Source organism: Mesoplodon mirus, assembly GCF_964341445.2.
Source record: "Mesoplodon mirus genome assembly, chromosome: 5".
Taxonomy (NCBI): Eukaryota; Metazoa; Chordata; class Mammalia; order Artiodactyla; family Ziphiidae; genus Mesoplodon; species Mesoplodon mirus.
Window position 1 is genome coordinate 157925670 of NC_138980.1, and position 15539 is coordinate 157941208.

The 15539-nt window shown below is 43.2% G+C and overlaps 1 protein-coding gene across 1 annotated transcript; it reads left to right on the top strand.

Annotated features, from left to right (window-relative positions):
* Positions 1 to 14291: 14291 nt before the first annotated feature.
* On the top strand, positions 14292 to 15075 carry LOC309804446 (NADH dehydrogenase [ubiquinone] 1 beta subcomplex subunit 3-like; the record flags this gene model as incomplete). The annotated part of the gene is made up of 2 exons (XM_082621768.1): positions 14292 to 14519; positions 14645 to 15075. The coding sequence occupies 2 exons, from the start codon at positions 14292 to 14294 to the stop codon at positions 14858 to 14860; spliced, it is 444 nt and encodes a 147-aa protein (XP_082477894.1). The 3' UTR covers positions 14861 to 15075.
* Positions 15076 to 15539: the final 464 nt, after the last annotated feature.

Genomic DNA, 15539 nt, shown 5'->3' on the forward strand with positions numbered 1-15539 from the left:
AATTTATTTTTATACAGCAAGTCCTTATTAGTTATCCATTTTATACATATTAGGGGATACATGTCAATCCCAATCTCCCAATTCATCTCACCACCAATCCTCCCCCGCCACTTCCCCCCTTGGTGTCCATACGTTTGTTCTCTACATCTGTGTTTCTATTTCTGCCTTGCAAACCGGTTCATCTGTACCATTTTTCTAGGTTCCACATATATGCATTAATACACGATATTTGTTTTTCTCTTCCTGACTTACTTCACTCTGTTTGACAGCCTCTAGATCCATCCACATCTCTACAGATGACCCAATTTCGTTCCTTTTTATGGCTGAGTAATATTCATTGTATATATGTACCACATCTTCTTTATCATTCATCTGTCGATAGGCATTTAGGGTGCTTCCATGACCTGGCTATTATAAATAGAGCTGCAATGAACATTGTGGTAATGTGTCTTTTTGAATTATGGTTTTCTCTGGGTATATGCCCAGTAGTGGGATTGCTGGGTCATATGGTAATTCTGTTTTTAGTTTTTTAAGGAACCTCCATACTCTTCTCCATAGTGGCTGTATCAATTTACTTTCCCACCAACAGTGAAAGAGGGTTCCCTTTTCTCCACACCCTCTCCAGCATTTGTTGTTTGTAGATTTTCTGATGATGCCCGTTCTAACTGGTGTGAGGTGATACCTCATTGTAGTTTTGATTTGCATTTCTCTAATAATTAGTGATGTTGAGCAGCTTTTCATGTGCTTCTTGGCCATCTGTATGTCTTCTTTAGAGAAATATCTATTTAGGTCTTCTGCCCATTTTTCGATTGGGTTGTTTGTCTTTTTAATATTGACCTGCATGAGCTGTTTATATATTTTGGAGATTAATCCTTTGTCTGTTGATTCATTTGCAAATATTTTCTCCCATTCTGAGGGTTGTCTTTTCTTCTTGTTTGTAGTTTCCTTTGCTTTGCAAAAGCTTTTAAGTTTCATTAGGTCCCATTTGTTTATTTTTGTTGTTATTTCCATTACTCTGTGAGGTGGGTCAAAAAAGATCTTGCTGTGATTTATGTCAAACAGTGTTCTTCCTATGTTTGCCTCTGAGGGTTTTATAGTGTCTGATCTTACATTTAGGTCTCTAATACATTTTGAGTTTATTTTTGTGTATGGTGTTAGGAAGTGTTCTAATTTCATTCTTTTACATGTAGCTGTCCAGTTTTCCCAGCACCACTTATTGAAGATACTGTCTTTTCTCCATTGTATATCCTTGCCTCCTTTGTCATACATTAGTTGACCATAGGTGCGTGGGTTTATCTCTGGGCTTTCCATCCTGTTCCATTGATCTATATTTCTGTTTTTGTGCCAGTACCATATTGTCTTGATTACTGTAGCTTTCTAGTATAGTGTGAAGTCAGGGAGTCTGATTCCTCCAGCTCCAAAACTATGTTGAATAATAGTGGTGACAGTGGACATCCTTGTCTTGTTCCTGATCTTAGAGGAAATGCTTTCAGCTTTTCACCATTGAGAATAATGTTTGCTGTGGGTTTGTCATATATGGCCTTTATTATGTTTAGGTAGTTTCCCTCTATGCCCACTTTCTGGAGAGTTTTTATCATAAATGGGTGTTGAATTTTGTCAAAAGCTTTTTCTGTATCTATTGAGATGATCATATGGTTTTTATTTTTCAATTTGTTAATATGGTGTATCACATTGATTGACTTGCATATACTGAAGAATCCTTGCATTCCTGGAAAAATCCCACTTGTTCATGGTGTATGATCCTTTTAATGTGTTGTTGGATTCTGTTTGCTAGTACTTTGTTGAGGACTTTTGCATCTATATTCATCAGTGATATTGGTCTGTAATTTTCTTTTTTTGTAGTATCTTTGTCTGGTTTTGGTATCAGGGTGATGGTGGCACCAGAATGAGTTTGGGAGTATTCCTTCCTCTGCAGTTTTTTGGAAGAGTTTGAGAAGAGTGGGTGTTAACTCTTCTCTAAATGGCTGATACACTTCACCTGTGAAGCCATCTGGTCCTGGACTTTTGTCTGTTGGAAGATTTTTAATCACAGTTTTAATTTCATTACTTGTGATATGTCTGTTCATATTTTCTATTTCTTCCTGGTTCAGTCTTGGAAGGTTATACCTTTCTAAGAGTTTGTCCATTTCTTCCAGGTTGTCCATTTATTGGCATAGAGTTGCTTGTACTAGTCTCTTATGATGCTTTGTATTTCTGCTGAGTCTGTTGTAACTTCTCCGTTTTCATTTCTAATTTTATTGATTTGAGTCCTCTCCCTTTTTTTTCTTGATGAGTCTGGCTAATGGTTTATCAATTTTGTTTATCTTCTCAAAGAACCAGCTTTTACTTTTATTGATCTTTGCTATTGTTTGCTTTGTTTTTTATTTCATTTATTTCTGCTTTGATCTTTATGATTTCTTTCCTTCTACTAACTTTGGGTTTTGTTTGTTCTTCTTTCTCTAGTTCCTTTAGGTGTAACGTTAGATTGTTTGAGATTTTTCTTGTTTCTTGAGGTAGGCTTGTATTGCTATAAACTTCCCTCTTAGAACTGCTTTTGCTGCATCCCAAAGGTTTTGGATCATCGTGTTTTCATTGTCATTTGTCTCTAGGTAATTTTTGATTTCCTCTTTCATTTCTTCAGTGATCTCTTGGTTATTTAGTAACATATTGTGTAGCCTCCATGTGTTTGTGTTTTTTATGTTTTTTTTCCCTGTAATTGATTTCTAATCTCATAACATTGTGGTCAGAAAAGATGCTTGATATGATTTCAGTTTTCTTAAATTTACCATGGCTTGATTTGTGACCCAATATGTGATCTATCACGGAGAACGTTCCATGTGCACTTGAGAAGAAAGTGTAATCTGCTGTTTTGCATGGAATGTCCTATAAATACCAATTAAAACTGTCTGGTCTATTGAGTCATTTAAAGCTTGTGTTTCCTTATTAATTTTCTATCTGGGTGATCTGTCCATTGGTGTAAGTGAGGTGTTAAAGTCCCCCACTATTATTGTGTTTCTGTCGATTTCCTCTTTTATAGCTGTTAGCAGTTGCCTTATGTATTGAGGTACTCCTATGTTGGGTGCATATATATTTATAATTGTTATATCTTCTTCTTGGATTGATCCCTGATCATTATGTAGTGTTCTTCCTTGTCTCTTGTAACATTCTTTCTTTTAAAGTCTATCTTATCTGATAGGAGTATTGCTACTCCAGCTTTCTTTTGATTTCCATTTGCATGGAATATTTTTTACCCTCCCCTCACTTTCAGTCTGTATGTGTCCCTAGGTCTGAATTGGGTCTCTTGTAGACAGCATATATATGGGTCTTGTTTTTGTACCATTTAGCAAGCCTGTGTCTTTTGGTTGGGGCATTTAATCCATTCACGTTTAAGGTATTTATCGATATGTATGTTCCTATTACCATTTTCTTAATTGTTATGGGTTTGTTTTTGTAGGTCCATCTCTTGTGTTTCCCACTTAGAGAAGTTCCTTTAGCATTTGTTGTAGAGCTGGTTTGGTGGTGCTGAATTCCCTTAGCTTTTTCTTGTCTGTAAAGGTTTTGCTTTCTCTATTGAATCTGAATGAGATCCTTGCTGGGTCGACTAATCTTGGTTGTAGGTTCTTCCCTTTCATCACTTTAAATACATCATGCCACTCCCTTCTGGCTTGTAGAGTTTCTGCTAAGAAATCAGTTGTTAACCTTATGGGAGTTCCCTTGTATGTTATTTGTCATTTTTCCCTTGTTGCTTAATAATTTTTCTTTGTCTTTAAGTTTGTCAATTTGATTACTGTGTGTCTTAGTATGTGTCTTGGCGTGTTTCTCCTTAGGTTTATCCTGCCTGGGACTCTCTCCACTTCCTGGACTTGGGTGGCTGTTTCCTTTCCCACGTTAGGGAAATTTTCGACTATAATCTCTTCAAATATTTTCTCGGGTCCTTTCTCTCTCTCTTCTCCTTCTGGGACCCCTCTAATGTGAATGTTGTTTCGTTTGTTGTTGTCCCAGAGGTCTCTTAGGTTGTCTTCATTTCTTTTCATTCTTTTTTCTTTATTATCTTCCACAGCAGTGAATTCCACCATTCTGTCTTCCAGGTCACTTCTCTGTTCTGCCTCAGTTATTCTGCTATTGATTCCTTCTAGTGTAGTTTTCATTTCAGTTATTGTATTTTTCATCTCTGTTTGTTTGTTATTTAATTCTTCTAGGTCTTTGTTAAACATTTCTTGCATCTTCTCAATCTTTGCCTCCGTTCTTTTTCCGAGGTCCTGGATCATCTTCACTATCATTATGCTGAATTCTTTTTCTGGAAGGTTGCCTATCTCCACTTCATGTAGTTGTTCTTCTGGGGTTTTGTCTTGTTCCTTCATCTGGTACAATTCCTCTGCCTTTTCATTTTGTCTATCTTTCTGTGAATGTGGTTTTCCTTACACAGGCTGCAGGATTGTGGTTCTTCTTGCTTCTGCTGTCTGCCATGTGGTGGATGAGGCTGTCTAAGAGGCTTGTGCAGGCTTCCTGATGGGAGGGACTGTTGGTGGGTAGAGCTGGGTGTTGCTCTGGTGGGCAGAGCTCAGTAAAACTTTAATCTGCTTGTCTGCTGCTGGGTGGAGCTGGGTTCCCTCCCTGTTGGTTGTTTGGCCTGAGGCGACCCAGCACTGGAGCCTACCCGGCTCTTTGGTGGGGCTAATGGTAGACTCTGGGAGGGCTCACACTAAGTAGTACTTCCCAGAACTTCTGCTGCCAGTGTCCTTGTCCCTGTGGTGAGCCACAGCCACCCCCTGTCTCTGCAGGAGACCCTCCAACACTAGCAGGTAGGTCTGGTTCAGTCTCCTGTGGGGTCACTGCTCCTTTCCCTGGGTCCCAGTGCACACACTACCTTGTGTGTGCCCTCCAAGAGTGGAGTCTTTGTTTCCCCCAGTGCTGTTGAAGTCCTGCAATCAAATCCCTCTAGCCTCCAAAGTCCGATTCTCTAGGAATTCCTCCTCCCGTTGCCAGACCCCCAGGTTGGGAAGCCTGACGTGGGGCTCAGAACCTTGACTCCAGCGGGTGGACTTCTGTGGTATAAGTGTTCTCCAGTTTGTGAGTCAGCCACCCAGCAGTTATGGGATTAGATTTTATTGTGATTGCGCCCCTCCTACCGTCTCATTGTGGCTATTCCTTTGTCTTTGGATGTGGGGTATCTTTTTTGGTGAGTCCCAGTGTCTTCCTGTTGTTGATTGTTCAGCAGTTAGTTGTGATTCCGGTGCTCTTGCAAGAGGGAGTGAGCGCACGTCCTTCTACTCTGCCATCGTGAACCAGTCTCCAGGAATGTCACATTTCTATATTTCTCTAAATTAACTGGCACTGTCCCTCATTGGGAGCTGCGAAATGTGATGGTTAAGGGGCCGGCCTCTCTAGAGCCAGACTGCCTGAGTCTGAACCCCTGATTTGCAACTTACGAACTGTGGGACTTGGGTAAGGGAGTTACCGTCCCTCCCTCTCAGTTTCCTCATCTGTAAAATGGCAACATTCATAGAACCCACCTTATTGGAGTGTTAAATATTGGAGTGTTAAAGATGAGTTCCTTTTAAGTGTCTATCACGTAGTAGATGATCAATAAATGTTAGCTATTATTGTGTGGTCATTTAAATACTTTATGTAAACAGAGGGTGTGTGTGTGTGTGTGTGTGTGTGTGTGTGTGTGTGTGTGTGTGTGTGTGTGTAAATTTAACCAGGAGCAGTTAGCGTTTGAAATACCCTAAACAGGAATCCAAGTTCCAAAGGTGGCTACATAAGCACTTCAAATATTCAAAATCTACCTCAAAGGGTTTGTTGAGGATCTTCCAGTGCTGAGATGTGTAGGTGTTTGGGGTCTGCGTTTGGCTAGAAATGCCATAGAGGCCCCATCCTCAGACCTATAGGCTAAACATATCCCTCAGTCCCAGCAGTGTAAGCTGTTTGGAACAGAGCCCAAGGTCTAAAAACCTCATTGGTCCCATGAGCTCCAGGTCACTTGACAGACCACAGGGTGGGCCGCTTCTGCTGTGTCATTGCATCTATCTTGGAAGTGAATCTTTCACGCAGGACACTTAGTGGAGGCCTGCAGACAGAGAGGGGGACATCTCCCACAACCAAAGAACAAGAAATACGATTGTTTTGTGCTGTTAATAAATGTTCACACATCTGGTAGACTTGGTCCAAGACTGGCTTTCATCGTAAAACGCCATCTCCTAAGGAGGTTATGGTGATGGTGCCAGGGAGCTATAGCCCCCACCTATCTCTGATTTCCAGAAGCTACTGACTTACAGAGGAATGTCACAAATGCAGCATGGCCAAATTGACTTAGATCAAGTCATGACATCAATTCAATCATGATATATAGTTAGAGTTACGGGATGTCCAATCATAGTTGTATCTGGGGGACTCCTCCCTTGTTCCTTCGAGTTGTATGGGAGGCTTGGGGTATATGAAGTCTGCCTGTGGGTGGCTGCTGCCTAAGGTCTCCATGTCTTAGTTTGAATTAGCCGACTCTGAGACAAAGGTTTGGGTGCAAGTAGTTTATTTGGCAGGTGATCCCAGGCAGCAGTGTGAAAGACTGGGGAATTATGACAGGAAAGGGCAAACAAAGTGCCTTCATGAGCAAGTTACTGCTGTGAGCAATGGGGCTCAACCCCGCTGGGGACTCTTCTGAGAGACCTTATGAATTTGGGAGGGTGTTGATTACACCCATATCTCTTTATCTTGCCTTAATCACTCAGCATGGTCTTGTGGAAATTCCTCTAAATTAGGTGGTAGAGTTCCAATGCATTTTATATAATAGCTCCTCAGAGAGCATCATAAAAGGCTTTGTAACAAGCCCATTCCTCAACTAACCCTTTCAGCTCTCTCCTACCTCAAGATAAATTCCCTGATTTCTCCCCAGATTCCAAATGTGGGACTACCTGTGGCTCCTCTTTTTATAAAGGGGTACTATTTCTGTACCTCCTCAAAGTCTGTGGGCATTTCTAAACGCCCTTCCTATTTCTACCAGGAGGTTGAATTTCATCCTGCCTCAGAGCTTCTGGTTACAAGGGCCTGATTTCCCAGAATTCTTGAAGGTTCGACCCACACTGTCCCTTGCCTCACAGGAAGTGGCAAAATTAACTAGATGATTATGTGATTCAATCCTTACTGTAAATTAGCAAATTTTGTTTAATTAAATAAAATAAAATGAAAATAATTGCAGTGTTTTCAATTCCAGAGTACCCCTACGTTCGTCATTCAATTTCAAGGACCCCTGCCAGCCTTTTCAAGTGCAATAACATTCTCAAATGTGCTACACCACCCCAAATCCTGTAAGCTAAGAAGCACTAGGAAAGGGCAGTCAGAATTCAAGAAATATTTTGTGATTTTTTTTTAGAAAATGAGCAAAAAGCAAGACATTAAACAGCCTCTGTTTATAGTAGGTGGTAAGAAAAATGTAATGTAACACATACCATTTCCTGCCTTTGCCTAACAAGTTTGATGTATACTTCTACTGTGTGAGCAGATTCAAAACTTGTTGGTTTTCTTCGCAATAACATAGCACGTGCCAGGGAATGAGGGCTCAGTGTGTTGTAGGCACAGGGAGAACTTATCCTGGACTGGCTCAGGCAGAGGGCGCCAAGCTGTTGAGACAAAGGGCAGCTGAGACCCATGATCCAGCAGTATGCCCATGGCTGCTCAGTGCAGAGGTACGGTTCCGTGACTGTATCCCAACAACCCACATTTTGGGTACCCCGCTACTTAGACCAGGTGGTTGAGAGTATCCGTGACTCGCAGAGAGAACAGGCTGGGTAGAAGGAAGCTGCCCTTTAGCTGAGGGTTTCTTTGTCTTTTTTTTTTGGAGGCGGGGGCAGGTAACAGCCATATTGAGATATAATTCACATACCATACAATTCACCCATTTAAGGTGTACAAATCAATAGTTTTTAATATATTCACAGTTGTGCAACCATCACCACAATCAATTATAGAACATTTTCATTGCCTCCAAAAGAGACCCTTACCCATCACTCCCCAACCCCCATGTTCCCCCAGCCTTAGTCAACCACTAGTCTATGGCTCTATATATTTGCTTATTTTGGACATTTTATATAAACAGAATCATGTATGTGGTCTTCTGTGATCAGTTTCTTCCACTTAGCAGAATGTTTTCAAGGTTCATCTACATATCAGAGCTTCATTCCTTTGTGTGGCCTAATAACAAGCTGTTGTATGGATTTACCACATGTGGTTTATCCATTCATCCATTCGTTAGTTTGGGTGTTTGGGTTATTTCCACATCTTGGCTATTACGAATAATGCTGTTAGGAACTTTTGTGTGGACATATGTTTTTATTTCTCTTGGGTACGAATCTAGCAATGCAACGTCTGGGTCAAGAGTAACTCTTTGTTTAACTTCTTGAGAAACTGACAGGCTGTTGCCCAGAGTGGCTGCACAATTTTATATTCTCCTCAGCAGTGTATGAGGATTGCAATTTCTCCACACCTCACCAGTACTGGTTATTACCTGACTTTTCGATTCTAGTCATCCTGGTTGGTGTGAAGTGGTATTTTTTTATTTGCATTTCCCTGATGACTAACGATGTTGAGCACCTTTTCATGGGCTTGTCGGCCATTTATCTATCTTCATGGGAGTTGGAGAAATGTCTATTCAGATTCTTTGTTCATTTTTTAATTGTGTAGTCTTTTTGAGTTGAGTTCTTTATACATATATATTTTTTATATATATTCTTGATACAAGCCCCTTATCAGACATGTGATTTGGTGCTGGCACAAAAACAGACATATAGATCAATGGAACAGAATAGAGAGCCCAGAAATAAGGGTAAGGGTCCAACTTCATTGCATTCCATGTGGATATCCATGCAAGTTTCTTTCTGAGGCTTCTCTTTCCATTCTGGCTGCTGGCGGTTGAGGTGCATTTCCCTTAGAGGTATCCAGTAGGATACCTATGTGATTTTTTTTTAGAAAAAAAATCAGAGGTGATGTGCCTGGACACTGTAACCCCACTGTATAATATTCTGACCCAGTAAATACATGTTGAAGAAGCTAATTCAGGAGGAGATGAATTTAGACTGTTTGGTCTCAGATTTGTTATAGTATTATAAAAGATTGGCATTGATATTTGTGAACAGAGCCATCACTGGAGATTAATAGAAAAGATAGGATTTACTAATAGAGAAGATAGGAAGGAAGTCCTCCCTAGTTCTGTGCATCTAACTCAGCACTATTCAGGGTGGCTGTGGCTCATGCTCCCCAGTCCCTGTCACCCCTGGCTTCCCATTGCCTTTATCCCACCGTTTTTCTCTCTGTCCCTCCTGTTACAGTGGAAGACTTGGCTGCTTCTACCCGTATGGAGTCGCAGGACCTGTGTGCTGGCTGCCATCACCTGTTACCTGTGTTATCTGCTCAGGAACCTTTGCTCTCTGTTATCTCCTGTCTCCCTGTCCTTCAGTCTCTGCTGATCCTGCCCCTCAGTATTTCAATGAGCTCTGCTTTAGTTTATCTCAAAACAAACCAACCCATGTCTTGATCCTATCTTCCCCCAGACCTACACTCCCCACCGCACTCCTGCCCTCCAGCAGCTGAGCCTGAGTCATGTTCACTTGGGGTTTTCGCTGTCCCACCTCACACTCACTTCTCAGTCCACCCCAGACTTCTGAGAACACAGTGAGCAACATGCCACCAAACCCAAAGGACACTTTTCAGTTCTCATCTTGTGTAGCACTTAGGACTGAGGGTGACAAGCCAAGAAGAAGGGGAGAGTGGACACGGGGAAGGTGGCTGTCAACGACGTCCGCCAGACCTTGCCTGACTCCCTCAGTGGTCAGCGCTGTGGGCCGTTTCCTCCTCCTTGAATAAGTCTCTTCTCTCGGGCTCCATGATGTTACACTCCCCTAGTTTTCTTCCTGCCCTTCTGGCTCCTCCTTCTTAGTTCCCTTGACAGAGATTCTTTCTTCTATCCTCCTCAGGTCCCTTCTCACTCTTAACCCTCTTCCTGGGTGACATTATTCATTCCTGTGGCTTTAATCACCTCGTGGATGCAGATGACTCTCAAATCCTTATCTCCTGTCTCTACTCCAAATCTTTATCTCCTGCTTGCTACCCGTATATCAAGACTTGAGGGCTTCTGGTGGCGCAGTGGTTAAGAATCGGCCTGCCAATGCAAGGAACACTGGTTCAAGCCCTGGTCTGGGAAGATCCCATATGCCGCGGAGCAACTAAGCCTGTGTGCCACAACTACTGAGCCTAAGCTCTAGAACCCGCGAGCCACAACTATTGAGCCCCCGTGCCACAACTACTGAAGCCCACGCACCTAGAGCCCATGCTCCACAACAAGAGAAGCCACGGCAATGAGAAGCCCGCACACCGTAACGAAGAGTAACCCCTGCTCTCCACAACTAGAGGAAGCCCGCACGCAGCAACAAAGACCCAACGCAGCCAAAAATAAATAAATTAAATAGATAAATTAAAAATCAAGACTTGAATGTCTGCAAAGCACTTAGAACTCAACATGTCCAAAATTAAACTCATTTTATTCCCTCCGAACTTGCTTCTCCTCCAGAATTGTGTCTTCATAAATGGCTGTACCATTCACTTAATCGTTCTAGATGTCTTGTTTCCCTTTACTCCCTGACCCTAATTAACCCCACAGCCCATTGAGTCTACCTACGACGTGGCCTCGGAGTCCTTCCTCTTCTGTCCATCCTCACTGTCACCATCCTCATCTTAACCAACTTGGGCAGTCACCTGGACTCCTCTCTCAGTGTCTCTGATCTCATCTTTCTGGATCTTTACCTCCAATCTGATCCCCACTCCACAGCCAGAATCTTTCCAAAATGTCAATCAGATCCAGTCACTTACTTCTCATGAACGTAAATTGTCAGAGTTATAAGAATGATATTTTTGAAGAATATATTGATTGACACAAGAAAATGCCCACAACATAATCCTTAAGTGAAAAAAGCATGAATTTAAAACTCCTGTCAAATGTCTAATTTCCTTTATGTAAATGCATAGAAAAGTGATGGGAAGAATATTCCAAAATGTTAGGAGAAGTTATCTCAAACTGGTAGAATTATTGGTCACTTTTTGTGTTCTTCCTTATCCTTTTAATAATTTAACAATTGTTTCTAATAATGAACTTGTGAATAAGTTAGGTTTTTTCCCCCCTTTGGTTGCAAGAGACAGAAACCCAAATCAAATATGCTTTAACCAAAGGGGGAAGTTAATGAGGATCCTTATCTCATCCTATCTCAGAAACTAAATGACAAGAAAACAGCCCAGCCTCAGCAATTACTGGAACCAGTAATGCAAATGCTGCCTGTGTTCTTTCTCCATCTCAGTGGCTTTCCTCCTTACGTCTACTTTGTTTCCTCCTTACTTTCCAGACCAGTTTTCTCTGGTCCAAGTAAGAGAAGGTGTGGTCCCTGAATGTCCCAGCTTCACATTCATAGTCCTGAGATTCTTAAGAAAGACTAGACCACCTGTTTCTAGATCTAAACCAGTTAAGGATTAGGAGTGTCCCAGCTCAGATAAGTGCACCAGTCACCTGCACACAGGGGTAGAATCACGGCACACTAACATGGTGGCTTCCACGGTAATCATGTGGATGGTGTGTGTGTGTGTGTGTGTGTGTGTGCTGGGGGGAGGGACTGAAGAGAACAATAGTAGGTGGTTGTTTCCAAGAGGAAAGAAGCTCTGTATTTACAAAAGAGTAATTTTTTTAAAAATTTATTTTTGGCTGTGTTCGGTCTTTGTTGCTGCGTGCGGGCTTTCTCTAGTTGTGGAGAGCAGGGGCTACTCTTTGTTGCGGTGTGTGGGCTTCTCATTGCAGTGGCTTCTGTGGTTGCAGAGCACGGGCTCTAGAGCACAGGTTCAGTAGTTGTGGCACATGGGCTCAGTAGTTGTGGCTCGTGGGCTCTAGCGGTCAGGCTCAGTAGTTGTGGCACACGGGCTTAGTTGCTCTGCGGCATGTGGGATCTTCCTAGACCAGGGCTCGAACCCGTGTCCCTGCATTGGCAGGAGGATTCTTAACCACTGTGCCACCAGGGAAGCCCACAAAATGGTCATCTTTATACCAACATGAAATTTTATTAAAATTAGCAAAAAGTATACAGTATGATATTTTTTACATCTCATACATTGTTTTCAGTAACTTCTTAGTAAGTCATCACTTACAGATGAGTCAGCACTGACTCATCCCCTTTTCTTTCCAACAACTAAACTCATTCCTTACTAGCTTTCTCATAAATTCTTTCTACTGGTCATTTACCCATAACAAGTAGAGATTATCTCCTTCAACCCTGTCATTTCTGAGAGGATGAACTCAAGCCCAGAGGAATGACATGACTTGCTAAGCTCCCCCACGGGGTTAGCAGAATGTTATCTTTAGCTCCTTTCTTGTCCATTGCATTTCCTCTCTCCTTCCCAAACCACCCGCCTTCATAAGCCTCTCCACATCTCAGCTTGTGCTCCCAAGACTATTCAGAACAAAGTCTGAAGGGTACAGCAAGCCTGATAGTCCCTTGGCATTGTTACTCTATTCAGCTGCATTTCCTAGACCTAGACACTCACTGGGAAACCTTGAGTCTTTTCCTGCGTAATTACTGTAACTCCCTGATACTCAGTAGAGCATAGGTAGTACACAGGGCTTCCAGGGCTATGTTGGAGAGGATATAGGCCCATTCTGAGGGAGGGGAGCCTCATGCCTCTAAATGCTACAGATTGTAGATCTGGGAGTCCCAATACCTGAACACATCCAAACAATGACATTGCTATAAAAGACTCCCCTACGCACCCACCCCCAGCTTCATTATGCATTCATTTTCAAAAAGCACACCATTGTATTCGTCGAAGAAGGCAGGATGTGCTTCAAGTATGGACTCTCAGGCCTGGGTTGACTGGTTGGCCATATCACATGGCCTAGTTCGTCTTATAAAGACAGGATGGTAAGAACAAGAATGGTCAGCACAAAGAAAATTACTTAGTGTGGCAGGCAGCACCTAAAACGGTTCCCGGTGATCATGTCCTCGTGAATCTTCTCTCCCTGAGTAGTGCTGGACCCAATGACTCCCTTCTAACAAATAGGGTATGGCAACAGTGATTAGGTTACAAAAGACTGTGACTTTCTCTCTGCCTCTCTCTCTCTCATGTTAGGAGCCCTTGGTTCAGGGGAAGCAAGCTGCCATTTTGTGAGCTGTCCTGTGGAGAGGTCCACATGGCAAGGAACTGATGTCTCTGGCTAATGGTTATTGAGGACCTGAGGTCGGCCAACGACCGGGGGTAAGCTTGGAAACAGACCCTCCCACCCCCAGTTGAACATTAAGGTGACTGCAGCCCTACAGGAAACCTTGATTGCAGTCTTACAAGAAAGCCTGAGCCAGAGGACCCAGGTAAGCCATGCCCAGATTCCTGATCTTCAGGAACTGTGAGATAAAACTGTTTTGTCATTTAAAGCTACTATGGGAATTCCCTGGCTGTCCAGTGGTTAGGACTCCACACTTCCACTGCAGCGGGCACAGGTTCGATCCCTGGTCTGGGAACTAAGATCCCACATGCCGCATGGCGTGGCCAAAAAAAGAAAAAAAAAAAAAAGCGGGACCCTGAAGAATTCAGGGTATACACACTTACATATCCTCCCCAACCTCTCTTGACTAAAGATCCTCTGGCTGCGAAGGAGAGTCAGTGGAGAGTGGGGATGGGGTGGAGCAGCCTGCTCCGTACCCCTACCATGAGTCCCCTGAGTGTGACCAGAGGAAGGGGAGGACGCCACTCCGCCACTACCCCCAACATTGATTTGGGGAATCTGATAGTAGAGGAGCCCTATGTCTCATCCCCATCTGTAACTTAGGGGAGAGACGTTTCATAGAACTTTCCCCACGCCCCACCCAGGGTATGGAAGAGTAGACAGTTGGGTGGGCCAGGTGGAACGAGAGGCCTGAGGAACAACAAAAGGATAATTTGGGCCGCGGAGCGACTAAGCCCTGTGCGCCACAACTACCGAGCCTGCGCTCTAGAGCCCACGAGCCACAACCACTGAGCCCGTGTGCTGCAACGGCTGAAGCCCGCGCACCTAGAGCCCATGCACCGCAACAAGAGAAGCCACGGCAATGAGAAGCACGCGCTCACTACAACTAGAGAGAGCCTGTGCACAGCAACCCAACACAGCCAAAAATAAATAATAAAATAAATAAATAAATTTATTGAAAAAAAAAGGATAATTTGGGAGCATTGTAGGCATGCCCCGCAGCACTTGCTTAATGGAAGAGCATGGTAATAGGTCTCAGAAATGGAAGATGGTGGCTCTGGCTGGAGAGCTGAATAATGAGAGTCCTGAGAGGTCAGTTTGCCGTGGGTCAGGTGTGGCCCATGGACGTGGACGTGTACATGGTCACAGTAAAGTGGAACTTCCTGATTATAAACATTGGAAGATAGAAGGGACCCCATTAGACACTGTCCAGGAGAAGTTGGGCCCACGAGAGCTAAGGGATCTGTGGGACCACAGTGAAGCTTGGAGATACAAGGTGACTTTGTTTGTTTGTTTGTTTGTTTTGTGGTACGCAGGCCTCTCACTGTTGTGGCCTCTCCCGTTGCGGAGCACAGGCTCCGGACGCGCAGGCCCAGCGGCCATGGCTCACGGGCCTAGCCGCTCCGCAGCGTGTGGGATCTTCCCAGACCGGGGCACGAACCCGTGTCCCCTGCATCGGCAGGCGGACTCTCAACCACTGCGCCACCAGGGAAGCCCCTACAAGGTGACTTTGGAAACGATGCTTTCTTTGTCGGTGCATTATTAAAAGAATTCAAATGGGGATTTGCTGCATTTGTGATAGCTGTAGGGCCTGAGTATTCCCTAAAAAGAAGATAGGGAGCATGACCGAAGATAATGCCTTGGAAGTAAGTATCTTAGTGGCTTCTTAACTCTCTCATAAAAATAAGATTTCTTCTCTGTAAAAAAACAAAAAAAGAAAGAAATGGAAGATGGTGGGACTTCCCTGTTTATGGCACATCACCTGTTACTCTCATTTCTTCTCCCCCAGATGAAATGCTAAGCACGGTGGTGAGATCACAGCAGCCAGTCCACATGCCACCACTTCATCTCCTTGTTCCAGCCATTCAGTCCCATCAGCCAGCAAACAGATGTCCTCAATCACAACTTTCTAAATCTTAATTCCAAACAAAGCTCCTCTTCCTGAGATTTGAATTTTAGTTCAAATTGCAATGGCCTTTTTAGGTTTATTTTTCTATTATAAACAAACAAACTCCTGTATTTTTGAAGTTAGACAATTTGAAAGATGCCTGTCGATAAACAAGCAAACAAATAGACCACCGTTAAAAAGAAACTTTTCTCATGAGGAACGAGGAGGAGATGTCTGTGGCAACTGGCACGGGATTGTCATAGCCTCAGGAGTTACGGCTGAGGAAGGAAACACATCTTAGAATAGTAGGTGTATCTTTGACATAGCTGTAAGCTATGCTGTGGTTTTACTAACATGATAGGTGAAACACAATTCCATTATATAAGGCCCCCAAACAAAGATTTATTT